Consider the following 15290-nt stretch of genomic DNA (forward strand, 5'->3'; position numbering starts at 1 on the left):
ATGATGGCAGTAGTAGGTATAATTTAATTTGACAGCCATTTAAATATAAAAAAATGCCATCTGATAGGCTGTAAATTTGTTATAATAATTAATTTAATTACCAACTTAATAAGTTCTGATGCTGCAAAATTAATAAACATGTATAATTATGTTAATTATACTCTTAAATTAAGTAAACACAACCATAGATAAAACTTATTTTGCCTTCACTTGCATTCAGCAAATCTTGTGCAAAGTAATTATATAAAGTGTAAATGCAATTTTACAGTAAAATATAAATAAATATTAAATTTAATGTGAAACATACATAGAAATAAGAATACATTAAAAATACGGTGGCAAAATTGACTAAATACATTGAAATGTTTAGATTACAAGAAAGAATAAATTACAACAATTCTTTTGCCCTTTGGCATTCACCCAACGACCACAGGTTGTTATCCCAAATTTAAAGTCCCCCTAAAGGTAAGTATTTAACAAGAGTATTTACATGCAATGTAACTCTAAAATGAGTCATTAATACATGAATATGTAACAATACTGTCACATTACATAGTTTTATACAGTCAGTACCTACCTTTCTTTTTCAACCAACATAATTAAACTAAAACCATTTCGTTATTCAAGTGACTATACATTAATCATAAAATGTCGTTATCGTAGTACTAATTTGGCTGGTTTGCCATCCACTTGACGTGAAGTGCCATGCTTTAAAGTGAATTCTCTTTTAATATATGCAAAAAGTAAGTCAGTGATAAGGAATATCTGTGCAGTGGCAAATGATAGTGTTACTCCAAAAAAGAAATTTGCATTTGCCGAGCCCGAGTATATCCAGAGATGCCAAACTGTTGGCCCTAGTGCAGATGTGATGATAAAGGCACAACCCACTATGAATTTTTGCTGCATAACTGGAATCAAACAAAATTATAATTTATTAATATAATATACTTAATAATTAAGCAACATCAGATATATTAATATAAAAATTATTCAGAATTAGAATTATGAATATTGAATAATATCTATCTTGGTTTTATTACTGTCAACTAAAATTATTCATATTAAGTTATATATTAAGTTATATATATATAAGTCATATTAATTAACTAGCAATTTAGCACATTTCCTTATTTTAGATGTTTGCAGATTTGATTCCTTGTATGGTAGAAACATGTGTGAGTTTATATTTACAAAAAAAAATATTTAAGACTTGTCTAGTACCCATAATGCAAGCTCTGCTTAGCTTGGGATTAGATAGGGTTGTGTATTATTATTATTACTTCATAAATTGACATTGTTAAAAATGCTGTCTTATAATAAAATATTCAATCTTAGAATTCATCTTCCATCAGAGTCCAATCTTATATCACTTATTGATATATGAGATTGATTACAATAGGCAGTCATAGTTTTGGCAAATTTACTGTGTAAATAGGAACTCACTCATCAATTCAGATTTAGTCTAAAGCATAAATTTGGCAGGACACTTGCAATAATTATATTTTATGTCTTACTAGTTGTGCCTGCGGTTTTACCCGCATGAAATTTATATCCTTGTTCTGATGTATAAGCTCTTCTACTGTAAAATTTAATCAAATTCCATTTAGAAGTTTTTGTGTGAAAGAGTAACAAACATCCACTTACAAGCTTTCGTGTTTATAATATTAATAAAATACAAACATTTATATATCAATTAAAATAAGTACATACATGAAAATAGGTGTTTCCACATTGGTAAGAGTGCCATATAAAATCCAACATCACCAATACATGGATAGGATCTAAATATTGTAGATAATGCTATAAGGACTGTTGCTAAAAGTACTGGCTCCTTCTTAAACCTCAATGTCAATGGGATCACATACAGTGCAAGTGCATTGATTTGGAAAGCACACACAAACAGTAGCCTGAAGTGCTCAAACATCTCCGTGAAGAAATACCAGAACAGACCAATATTTGGCTTCAAATCTGGTACAGTCAATCTGGAAAAAATAATATTATTTCATTTTTAGTTCATACATAATAATAGATTATAATAATATTACCATAATGCCTAATAAAAACTTACATGAATCCATAGGTGTCATACACATACTTATATGATCCTCCCATAATATATGCAGAGATATATATCAAGAATCCCCAGCAGAGCACAAATACTAGTAAGGTTTTGATGTAGGAACATTTGTGGCAGCCTTTGTTAACTTCAGCTACCAGAATAGCAATGGGCACAATTAACAGAACAGGGTATAGAGCCTGGTGTGTTGCAAGTGCAACAAATACAGAAGCCAAAATTCTGTGTCCAGAGGCTGCACCCCACAATGATGTCGCTACCAATAAATTTTGTATAACTGTTGTAGTCATTGCTGCACAGTTCAAAACAGAATATGGATTAAACAAATACACAGATAACACATATTCAGAAGCTTCTTGCAGTTGAGAATCATTCAAAAGCATGGTTTTTGATTCTTCAGCTACTTCTTCTAACTTTCTTTCTTGAGAGTCTTTAAACATACTTATAAATGCTTTGGAAGTACGGTAAAGTAGGTATGCTGTGAGCAGATCCAGTACTGTAAAAAGTGCTGGAAGAATAAATGGCGCACTCTTCATCAAGTGATAAAAGAATATAAGCATAATTGGGGACTCGTGAAAAGAGTCGCCTTCATATGGATTTATATTATGATCATACAAATAGACGCCTTCTATTAACCTCTTCCAAGAGTTTAGAGGCGTCGCTATTTCCACCCTATTCGCTATAGTTTGCCAATAATCTATATGAATTAGCCAATATCTCACTAAACCGGCAACTATATACTTCAGTATTACAGCCATATTTTAGTTTTAATAATGCTTTAAGTTTTTATTTATTATCACATTACAAGTAATTCAGTGATTTAGTGCATTGAGCAAGTTTAAAATTTATATCTGACAATTTTGACACTGACATAACTGTGATCTGTCATTAGATGTTTGTGTTTGTGTGGAGGACTGAGCGAGTAATCACTTTGTCTAGTTTAGTGCAATTTTTTTTAAGGTTTGCACACAGAAAATCACAGATATTTTATCTTTCTGTTTATCTTAAAATGTTACAGTAGGACTTAATTAAGATCGAGGTAACATTGTATTTTTTTATGTCTTCATATCTATAGATATAAGACAAATTGAAGTCAGACGAAATATCGTTGTGGATTTACATCGAATTAACCACGATGGTCTTTATTGGAGACCTACGTTACACAACGGTACATTGTTTTTTAAGAACTATTTAATTTGTCTAAACAAAACTAATATATTTAAGAATGACATTCTTTGTCACTAAAAAGACTACAAATTTAATTTAATTGCTATATAAATTATTTTCATTTTCCTATTTAGAATTACCCTATATCTTATTATTTTGAACCTAAACATAAATATTATTACTATAAATATTTAATCGACGACCTCGGTGGTTTAGTGGTTTAGCACACCGCCTTATGTTCGCGGGTTCGATTCCTCGCACAGCACAAACATTTATATTCATAAATATGATTGTTTGTATCGGTTTGGGTATTTTTTATGTTAATATATATGTATTTACAAAAAAAAATGTATCTATGTATTTGTATCAGTTATCTAATACCCATAACACAAGCTTTAGCTAGCTTAACTTGGGTCTAGATGGCGCTGTGTCCTGAGATTATTATTATTATTAACAACAGTTTGCTGTTGTGCCCAATAACTAATATTACCCAGCGAGATGGGTAGTCTATAAGGGAACGTAGCTATAGGCTCCCTTTTAATTCTAGAGACAAGTGCAAAATTCTAATCAACCTAGAATAGATAGTAGATATACAATTAAAGAAGTATTCGGGATTACAAACTAAAAATATATATAAAAGTGCCTAGCTGTTGTGAACAAACCGCCTAGTGATTTTCACAATGTATAGACATTGTAAATTTCACCGGGTGGTTTGTTTTTTTAAATATATAACATAGATTTTTATACTTTGTACTTTTCTGATAACTGTTATAACTTAGGAATTCTATTTCAGTTAAATAATTTCATCCAGTGCTGTAGTTAGTCAAGGGCCCTAGGGCAAATAAAAAAATGGGGCCTCCAAACGTATAACTGGGAATTCCGAATGTATAACTTTCGAATTTCTTTCAATTGAGTTGCCATGATTAAATCGAGTTGCATCCTGTCATATTTATTTTGATAATGAGAGAAATTTTGAAAAATTCAGTTCGGTCGAGATTTTGTGGTAAGGTTTCTAGGGCCCCCTGAGCTTGAGGGCTCTGGGCCACTGCCCCTAGGTAACTACGCCACTGATTCCATTAGATATGATATAAGTGGATAAACAACAAGAACAAGTAAAGATTTTTATTTTTTATGCTTTTTATACAGGTACAATAGGTCTAATAACTAACTATCGCTTACACTGTTGTATTTGCATCTTGTATAATTATATAAGTAAATAAGTAGGTACACCTATTGGTACTTATTTATATATTGTTGTTTTCATTTAGGTAAATATCACAGACAAATCATTGTTTAGAATTACAGAGTTCTCTAATTTCATGTTTCTATTTTAAGTTCATAAATATAGGTACAGGTACGTTTGTAAAATATACATATTGTGATCAGTACACGTTGTTAAATGTAATCATCGCGATGAAGTAGGAAATAACTGATCATAGGGTATTTTCAAAAATATCTTATTAGAAACACGAATCCCAATTTTGTTCCAGTTGGCTTGTGCAAACGGCAATAACTCTCGGTACATCAGTCTCCAATTATTATTGCTATTGATGAATCGGTTTCCTAGATCAACTGAAACAAGAATGTATAGAGTATAGGTAGTCAGGAATAAAATAGAGGTAGATATTTTAATGACAGTGCTCTGCACTAGTAAAAGTATGTTGTTGTTGTTGGTTAAAAAAATCCTTAATTTTATACATTTATTTTTGCTTTTATAGCATGAATACCTAGTAATTATCATAGAAGACTACCTCTGGCTGCGTCTTCATTAGTGGTAGTCTGTTATTTGATAATGACAACGTTTATAATGTAATAAGTATTATACTATATGTAGACTTTGCACATGGCTGGCTAAATTCTGAGACTGGTGCTATATACGTAGGTATTTACAATGTGAAATATATTGGAATATATAGGTATACGAGTAGCATATAGTTTAGTGTACCGACACTAGAGGGACAAATTTATTAATTTATATATTTTTAATTAAACTGGTTCCACTATACATTCAATACCTATTATCTCCAATACTTGAATAAATAAAATACAGGTCGTTTTTGGTCTTGATTGTGTTGTAAAATCAGTTTAATTAAAGTAATGTATGTAAATAAATAAGTTTGTTGAAGTGGTGTCAGTAAACTAATATGTCATAATTAGGTATGTATGGTACATAAGTGTTACCATTACATTACGACAGATGACCAAGTAGTTATTGTACATGACTTGCATACTTATTTGTTTTACTTTGTTTACGTCAAATGGTTTGTGTTCGTGTTATTAAAATAATAATTATTAGTATAGGTATGTTTAACATACTTGTTTAATTGTGTTATTCACTTACAACATAGTATACCTAAGTACATATACCTAAGAGCGAGTATAGGTAGCGATGTAGGAGGTAGGTACCTACCATAGAGTAAGTAATTTGAAAATAAGGAATTACCTCTTCAGTCTTTAAAAATATATAAAATAAATATTATTAATTATTTGTATTCAATATAAATCAATAGATTTGTAGTTGTTAAGTTCAAAATAAAAAAATATTATAGGAATAATTAGAATTGCCTTTTCAGTTTATTTCATTGTTGATTATTTCTGTTTTTTTTAATAGTTTAATAATTCTTTTAAAAATAATTAAAGTGATAAAGTGGTAATACTTACTTAAATCTTTGCTGTTAGGATTATCATTAGTTAAATATGACACCATATTGCCGACATCTGGCCTCATATAAAAGGAATTTATTCTCATATATGTCTCATTTCCTTTCTTTTCGGGCACTCCATCTAATTTCCATGTATAGACCAAATCAGCTAAAACAATTTATTTTAAATACAATAATCATAATCATATACCTACTTATTACGAATAGTATCTATAGGTTATATTGTCCCACAATCATAATCAAAAGTCTTACAGACGCAAAATTGTACAACAAAATAGAAAATGTACATTTACACATTTTCTGTTTTAGTTGCCATTATATAAATAATACTACAATTAATCTAATCTACAACAGTTTATTAAAAAAGAAAATTCCACATGACACAGTAATATATTGCCATGTTCTTAATTTTCTTATAATTTGTAATATATAATTTAATTTTAATGGCCTTTACCACACACCTATCTTAAACATTCACACCATCTCCAATTTCATTTACGATTAGATTTTCAATTTTCAATCAAAATCTTTGTTTGTCTCAGGCTCAAAAACTCAGGCTTTTTTCCTTAGTTCACAATTGGTTTAGACCTGAAGAGGTTAATCGAATATCGAATCGGTTATGCAAAAATTTCAAACTTCTCCAGTACTTTTGACAATTTTTTTTTAAATATTAATGATACGAACTCATAGTGCTATTGAAAGATCCTTTGGCGACGATCTTCAACGAATTGTAGCGTCCTTCGCCTTCATACTGGCCAGTCACAAACACCCTTGGGGTCTCTATATCAACCTCCAAATGAAAATTATCATCATCGGCACGCAATCTAAATGAAATAACGTTGATTTTATTAAAACCATAAATCACATATCTATAGCTAAGAAATTAGCAATTCATGTCGTTTTAATCGGATATTAAGACTAATTTCAAAAATGTAGTATATTCAGAACATTCTTTGAATATATAAAAGAACGTTCTGGAAAATGAAAAACAATTATTAGTTAACCAACCTTGCATCTTTGACTTTCGCTAATTTTAATCCATGTACGTAAATGTCTGTCATATGCATTTTAGCTGAAATCTGAAAATAAATTTAATATCTATATAATTTACAATCTGTAAGTAGGTACTAGTGTTGTAGTAAAAATATAATAATGTAGGTCTTGCAATTTTCCTCTTTATTGTCGTTACCATCATTACCTACTAAAGCTGCACCTTTAAATGGAGCTTATATAATTGTATCCTTGTATATTACCTTCATGGTATATAAAACACGTCACAACTAACTAGTAGGTATACTTAAAGAAGTAAATTTGTTTGAATTCTGGGTATTTGATTTTCTACTCACTTGTAAAAATAATAAATACTACTAAAAATGTTTGATACCCAGATATTCTTAATACAGATACTATAAAATAAATGTCTACAATTTTATCACCTTCAACTTATACTCCTTATATACCTACCTATATAGATATTATGTATATGTATATTTAAACAATTGTTTCGTCTATGCTTCATTTTCTTATTGCTTTTATTTATTTCATTATAATGTTACCTGATTATTGTTATATTCGGCACGTAAATCCTTTTGTCGATACGGATCCACTGGTGGCACTCCCATCTCCTTGATTCCATCAGCCACGGTTATCAGTCCACCTTGTACTGCTTCAGCTATACAATCGTTCACATCGTCTGCGTCTCTGTCGCACACTTTGAAATATTTCTCTGCAATAATATGATTTCAAGTAATTTATTTAAATAATAATATTAACTACAGGTATTGGAAATTTATTGTTGGTAGGTATTTGTGCTTTATTACTTGCTTGCCAACATTTCATTATGCATGTGACATATTTCAGACGTGCCGAAAATATAGATATACATTGCTCTTTTTCGATAAAGTAACGATAATCAACGAGCATAATACGTTAAAGACTATTGATTAAAAGTAAAAAACATTTGACAACACCAGCATAAAATATCAAACAGTGGTAGCTACTATTCTAAAGAGATTTTTGGATAGATTTGAAAATGGCAATATTCTTTATAATATATCTACACTTTTTTAACTAGGGCTTACATAATATATGTAGATGAAAGTAATTTTCATCCACATTGTTAGAGCAGCTTTTTATTTTTATATTTATTCTGCTATATAACTATCTATCATCTAACTATATAAGAACTAATTACAAGCATACATACGTAAATGTATAATTGTGTACTGTTTAAATATGTAATAATAAAACATTAAAATCTATAAAACAACTAAGTTATAAGAAAGTATGTACAGATACAATAAACTTGTTATAATATTTTTCATACGTAGAGACAGCAACAAAAGATAAAAGTATTTTTGATTTAAATTTGTATTTTTTTTTAAATCCAGATACAAATTTAAAAACTGTTATGGGCATCCGCGCTTATCCTGTGTTACAACATCTATGTTTCACAGTCAAATGACACATATCTAAAATTAGATATACATATATATAAATAATGAAGTTGACTTGGTGTAGAAACAAGATTAGTGATCGCTTACCAATGTCTATATATCCATAACAAACTGTCCACAATATATTAAGTACGAAAACCGTGTAACGTAACATTATTAAGTTTGAAACAAAATAAAGAATAAATAATTTATTTATTTAAAAAATTATGACTCTGATTTGAGTTACGAACGAGTTGCGTGTTCTGATGCTTCACCTGGTCTGGTCTCGAGAATGGAGCAGTATGTAATAACTACAAGCTGAGTTGTTAAGTGCCGATTGCATAAACTTACCTAACAGCTGCATCTCAATGTCGACTAGTGTTACCATTTATGTACTCAAAAGTAGGTACCTCCGATTATAATTACAAACATAGGCAATAGACAAAAATATACAAGGAACTAGGAACAATAATAGACAAGGTAATCATTAGATGACAGAATAGACACAATTCTATTATTTTCTCCTTAGTATATTTAGGTAACAATAGGGTATCTAATTATCTATAGGGTAAATAGTTCTGTATTTTTTTTCGATTTACTCATTTTTAATATGAAGATGATCACACAAAATGAATATCAACGCAAAGCCAATCCACCACTTGAAGCGACCTCATAGACACAGTAAGGCCAAACAGCATCAAGTAATTCATGATTCACTCCAATAATATACAACATAAGTAGATATGTATATACTATTATATAATACTTTTTTAAAACTAAAACTTATTACTAATAAATAGGTAAATTATTTCGTTGTCATTTTCACGGCATGGCGAAAAAAACAAGTAGACATATATACAATTGCAAGAGAATAAAAATTGAGTTATATCTCAAGTTCGAATTATTATCGCTATTCTACATTTTTTAAATCTATTCATTGTTACAACGTTGTGGTCCAGCGGTTTATTAAACTAAGTTTGAGTTCAAATCTGTCCTGAACAAAAAAAATACTATGTTTATTTTTTATGGTTTCTGTAAATTACATTTCGGACTGACTCTCTCTGGTGAAGGAAACACCAATAACAAGAACCAAAATATTCCTTCAAACGGCGGTAGGCACGCATTCTGCATTTTGAATCAAACATGTGATTCAATGATGTATCCACCGATGTGGCAATGTCAAGTATGGCGTTGATGACCATAACGTCTACAATTGACAATACCTCTGACTACTCCATCCGGGATAATAGTCACGACGTTATGTATGTGTGCTGTATGCGTATTGAGACTATTATTAGTATATATGTATAGTATATATATAATAAGACATATTTGACAACAGGCCGATTCGATGAGACTCTGTTGTATAAATATGTAATAAAACTATTAATGACTGAAAATTGTATTTTAATGTTATGGTAGATAGAGAAGGTGACACAATATAATAATTTGTTTTTATATTTTTGATTATAGAATAGAAAGAAACCTTTAAATATATTAATATCAAAAGAGTTTTCTCAACATATCCTCCCGTAATCAAAACATATATATATAACAAAATACAACGTAACAAAAACAACAGTATCAAAAATACAACATAGTAAAATATATACACGGTTCCTTTTCAACCTCCGTGTACTCCACTCAAACGGCTAGACCTTTTCTGAGTAAGTCCATACCGAATCGACAATATTTCTTCAGCCATTCACCATGTGTGAAGTCATATATACTGATGTTCCATAAATGAATTATCCATTTGTCACAATTTCTGTTTTCCAATCTAGATACAACTACAGGACAAAGGTAATCCGTTGTATCTTTAATATCCTGTTCTATTTTGGATACATTTCCCTTCTTGTCCCTTTTAAGTGGACATTCAGGACTATGTCCATACATTTAAAACATATAATAGGCCTCTACTTTTTCTCTTTTAATTGCGAAGTATGAAATTCCGTCGTTCTGAGCAACTTTTGATAATAGTCACTTCAACACTACGACGTTAATGTACAAAACGTGATGTCAAACCTCCCAACAGTATCGCAGTAGAGAACTGTCGATCTTGTGTATATGCCAAATCTTGACATGTATTATTACGACTATATATGATATAGTCTATATATATAATAAGATCTTCATATTTGACAACAGGCCGATTCGATGAGATCTCAGATCCACACATATAACTTTTGATAATACCTTCTTACGTATCCGCGCATGCGTACTGGATTCATATATAACGCTATGTTTAGCATCTTCATTTTATTACGTATATTCTGGAATTTTACAATATGGACAAAAAATTCCCAGCCATTATAAATGAGCTAAATCGTCTTTTAAATTGATTTATTCCTCAGAAGGTAATAAAACAATGTATGGAAAATTCATGTATATATATATATATTTATATATTTGTTTTCTTTTTTATGTAATCTGTTTTTTTTCATGTATATATATACCTATATATATTTATATATTTGTTTTCTTTTTTATGTAATCTGTTTTTTCATAAATTATACTTCGTTGAAAATTGTGATATTGCATGTGTATGTGTTGATGTAAATAAAACAAATATGTATATAAGCTATCTATTATATATTTATAATGCGAACTTAATTTGAGTTTAATATTATTATCAATACTATTATAGCTTGACGTCATATCATCGTCTTATATTACCTTACACTAGAGGCTGCCCTCGACTTCGTCTGCATATGTATTTTTTATAAATAATCTTCTGATACGTAACCTTGTAAGAATTTATTATGTTTTTAGGTTACAATCACATAACTTAACAACTCGCAAAATGGATACAGCCAACAGTCGTTCTCATTGTCGCAACTTTCAAACTATATATCCAAATTATTTAGGAATAAAGGACCACGTTTTCAACTATACATTTTTCTAACTGAAGCATAATTATTGTTCACTAATCGAGCTACGATGACTTCCTATTTAATAGATTTTTTTAGTACTTAATCCTACTATACGATACCAAATAATATCCTAAGATGATCTTAACGTAACTCTAACGCCAGTATACGCTAAAATAACTCTCAGCTTGCAATATTATTATATTTATGCCCACCTATATTTCAGCAAATTATAATAATATTTTATGTAGTTACATTTTATTTTTGACGGTGATGTAACGGTATATAACAACATCTTTGTCTTTCACAATAATCATTTTATTCTTAAATATGACTCTTTGTATTGGTCTGGTTTTCTATGTGTCGTAATAAACCTGACCAATGTATATATAAAAAACATGAGTTTAAGTACCTATTTCTATCAGCTGTGTAGTAGGGAATAGATGACGCAGCGAGCGTGTAATGTATAATTTAATTTACTATATTATTATTTTTAATAATAATTATATCACATAATATACACAGTACAGTAACACACTACTGTACTGTATGTATTATGTGATATAATTATAAGCTATATCAATGTCAAGATTAATCAAAATCCGTTCATTAGTTTTTGTGTAAATTTATACATGGCACCAGTTAAATTTATTACTTTAACATAGAAGTTTTTAAGATGCAATACAGTTAAGTACTAGTGCGTCACAAAATTCTCCTGAGAAAATTTCGTTTTATTATTAAATTTGTTTTATATTATTAAGTCTGTTTTATATAAATAGTAAACATTTGTACAATGTGATAATTTATAACGTTTTGGTACCTAATAGTAAAGTATTTCTCTAACTATCTACCTATGGTAACTGAATCATACCTAGGTACTCGTTAACGTACGTAAATCATTGTAACGTAAATGTGAAGACACAGTAGACATACCATAATAAATATTCTATAACATTATTTTTGGCTGGAACTTGCCTAATCACTACATCTAATATATTATGAGATCAGGTAATGAAACTTTATATACCATCTCAAAAGATCCTGATTATCCATACGTACATATAACGGAATACGGTGAGATTAATGACGCTATTATCGTACGCGTTTAAATCTAATCGACTCGCTTGTTCAGTTCGTTCGCGAAATTTGGTTGCTATCTACATTCCGATCTTGTTTTTGTGATCTAGACAAATACACTGTGTGATACATGTGGGCATTAAGCTAAGTAGGTACCGAGTACTCAATAAAACAGTTACTATTGACAAGCTATGCTGAACGTACACGAACGTCTCGGTTCGAATATTATATTTTACCGCCAAAAGATCATTGACCTTTAGGTTTTTGCGATGCGTTATATGCCTGCGTTAATATTAAAATTATTTTATCCTTGCTCTTGTTTTTGAACCTCTTTTGAATCCTAAATGAGAAATATCAAGATCATTAAACAAAAACATAAAATTATGGCAATGATTCATTATGAGCGCGACCTAATCAGCTTTAATGAAAGATTTAAAACATTTTTTCATTTAGGTTCAATGAGCTTATCGACTTTAAAAAATGATTCAACAGGTCATCAAACCTTTGTGAACTTGAATACTTTATAACTAAATTGAATGGCATCGCATGATGTCAGTCGCATACAGGATCGCCAGGTAACACATGGCTATCAGTTTGTCATCCAGACTCTCTTAGATAATAGTTGACAGTAGCTGTCAGTTAGCTCAATAACTTTTCATTGAAACCGGTAAAAATAAAAACTCATTTTCAGTACGCATTAAATTTTATTTAATACTTGTTTTTATTATAACTAGTTTTATTTATATATATAGGAATCAAAATTAACTACAAATAAAAAAATCACTGCCTATACATATAGCTATCTAATACACAACACGACCTACATTCTTTTAATTGTTGTCAATATTGAGCAGCAGAGCTTTATTCGTATGCAACTCAGCATGATTTACAATGGTTACTAAGTATTTCAGAACATCACCTTTTCCATATATAACAAATTGTCAAAAAATAATACAAATTTAGTAAAATCGTTAAATTGTTGAATACCCTACTTCATAATAAAGCATTAAAGAATATCTGGAATATGTATATGATACTTTAATGTGTACATACTACCTCTCTCGTTAACATTGCTATATCGAAAAGATATATGTGTAATTTGTATTTATTTATGATACTAACACTTGTAAAACAATGAATAACTAAATCTGAGGGGTTATTAGTTACTGGTATTTTTAGCATCATTCTAATTCTAAGATTATACCTTAAGTATTCAATTCTACGCAGTCCCTATCGGTAGTGTTGGTAATCAATAGTTCCAGGAGAATTTACGACGCCGTTCTAGGTAGATAATTTATTTCATACACACTCTTTTCCATGACTCTGTTACTTTGCCAGCATTTATTATTATTAGCTCAAATTGGCCACCATTGTTAATAGAATGGTAGCCCAATTCACGAAAATGCAATTGTTCTGAAAAGGGTTAACAAAATTATTTATTACGAATTTTAAAAAAATCTTAACTTTTATCTGTATAGAAAAAGTTTTTGGTGTTAAAAACAAAAACTAGAGATTTGTAGAAATCATTTTATAATTTACGGAATTATGCAATGATTTTCTCACCTTTTCTATGTACTATAAACGTATATACATACGGTTACCTTAAAATACTTGTTATAATGAAGATTGTGGTGATTATTTAACATAGTCCCATGTTGCCTTGAGTCATCTTAGTACAGAGTAACTAAACAATATTCAAAGTTTCAAGTTTATAGTTCAGCAACTTGTACACCATACTTATATATAAATATTTTATATATATTACATAATAAATATGCTAAAACAACTTTATTTTGACTGTACGTTATAAGCCCGTCCCTTACCATATACTCGTATCTCTTTAGATAATAATTGGTATTATTTTATGAATTTAGAATAGACTTATAAACTGATGGTAATTGTAGCTGTCGCCAGAATACATAAACAGACATACGTTTTCAACTACCGCCTGTAATATCACTGTTGTCATTCCGAAGGACTAACATGTTATTCCTGTAATGTCACTACCTTATCTTATATGTTGTAAATAAATTGAAGAATAATAAGTAGGCAGGTAATAACTACGGGATAATGATACTTAATGCAGGATAACGTCACGAATAGCTTTCAGCACCAGGCAAACAGAATAAATGTACAAAAGTTGCATAGTGTACGTAGCTTTTCAAACTGCATGTACTCGTATTGATGCTCAATATTATAGAGGCCTGTTTTATCCGCGAAATAAAGTCACATGTCCTGAAGTGACGAGTACAAAAAGTACTGCTTATAAAAATGGGGACATTGCAATGCCTGTCAATTTTTGTCATGCTTTTATTAGTTAAATCAATTTGATAAATAATCCCAATGTTGTCAAGTTCGGAACAATCGGATGGAAGCGACGACCGTAACTCGGACTCGTAACCATGTTTAAGTAAAAGAGTATTCAAAAGGTAAAAAAGTTGACAAATTGGGAATCGAACACGAGCACTAAAGGTTTAGAATAAGGAATGTATTATTTGTTTAAGTAGTATATTCATTTGTATTTGTACTCAATTTGACTTTAAAAGGGAACCGAATAACATTTTTGTGGATTTCTACTATTTTTAGAAAACTGTTTTTCATTTGAATTTATCTAATACCTTTCACATATCTTAGTTTTTGCTGTAATTATTTTAGATTTTTTTCATTCAGAAACTTCGAAGACAAAGAAGGAATATTCCATATTTTCCATCATATATTGAAAACTGAGTCGTATGAAATATGTATATTAAATCAAATTAAAAAAATTATGAAATATAAAATAAATTTACCTTTTAGGTGCAGACTGCAGATCACTAAATATAAAATTAACTTAAATCTTCAAATATATTTATTAAGATAAGTACATGAAGATCTCATTAACACAGGTGGTCAAAAATATTTATTAAGATAAGTACTTGAAGATCTCATTTATTGCACTTAAATGTTTAAAGGTAGGCTCGTTTTCACTCGGCGGAACCGCAGCGAAGAAAACTGCAGTAATAAT

General features: G+C 29.7%; 2 protein-coding genes across 3 annotated transcripts; both read right to left on the bottom strand.

Moving 5' to 3' along the window:
• LOC131853937 (phosphatidylinositol glycan anchor biosynthesis class U protein) lies at positions 1-2915 on the bottom strand. The gene is made up of 3 exons (XM_059205366.1): positions 2069-2915; positions 1711-1982; positions 1-908 (listed from the first exon to the last, which is right to left on the bottom strand). Exons 1-3 carry the CDS (start codon positions 2830-2832, stop codon positions 655-657), a joined length of 1290 nt encoding a protein of 429 aa, XP_059061349.1. The 5' UTR covers positions 2833-2915; the 3' UTR covers positions 1-654.
• A 1571-nt stretch (positions 2916-4486) lies between these two features.
• On the bottom strand, positions 4487-15136 carry LOC131843703 (uncharacterized). 2 transcript variants are annotated; one of them, XM_059192519.1, is made up of 6 exons: positions 15076-15136; positions 7461-7630; positions 6913-6983; positions 6589-6728; positions 5903-6052; positions 4487-4813 (listed from the first exon to the last, which is right to left on the bottom strand). In XM_059192519.1, exons 2-6 carry the CDS (start codon positions 7524-7526, stop codon positions 4647-4649), a joined length of 594 nt encoding a protein of 197 aa, XP_059048502.1. In that variant the 5' UTR covers positions 7527-7630; positions 15076-15136; the 3' UTR covers positions 4487-4646. The 2 variants fall into 2 exon arrangements, with proteins under 2 accessions (XP_059048502.1, XP_059048425.1); XM_059192442.1 differs by lacking the exon at positions 15076-15136 and adding an exon at positions 8448-8602.
• Positions 15137-15290: the final 154 nt, after the last annotated feature.

The sequence above is a fragment of the Achroia grisella genome, unplaced genomic scaffold, assembly GCF_030625045.1.
Source record: "Achroia grisella isolate CSIRO2021 unplaced genomic scaffold, CSIRO_AGI_Agris_v1 utg1023, whole genome shotgun sequence".
Taxonomy (NCBI): domain Eukaryota; kingdom Metazoa; phylum Arthropoda; class Insecta; order Lepidoptera; family Pyralidae; genus Achroia; species Achroia grisella.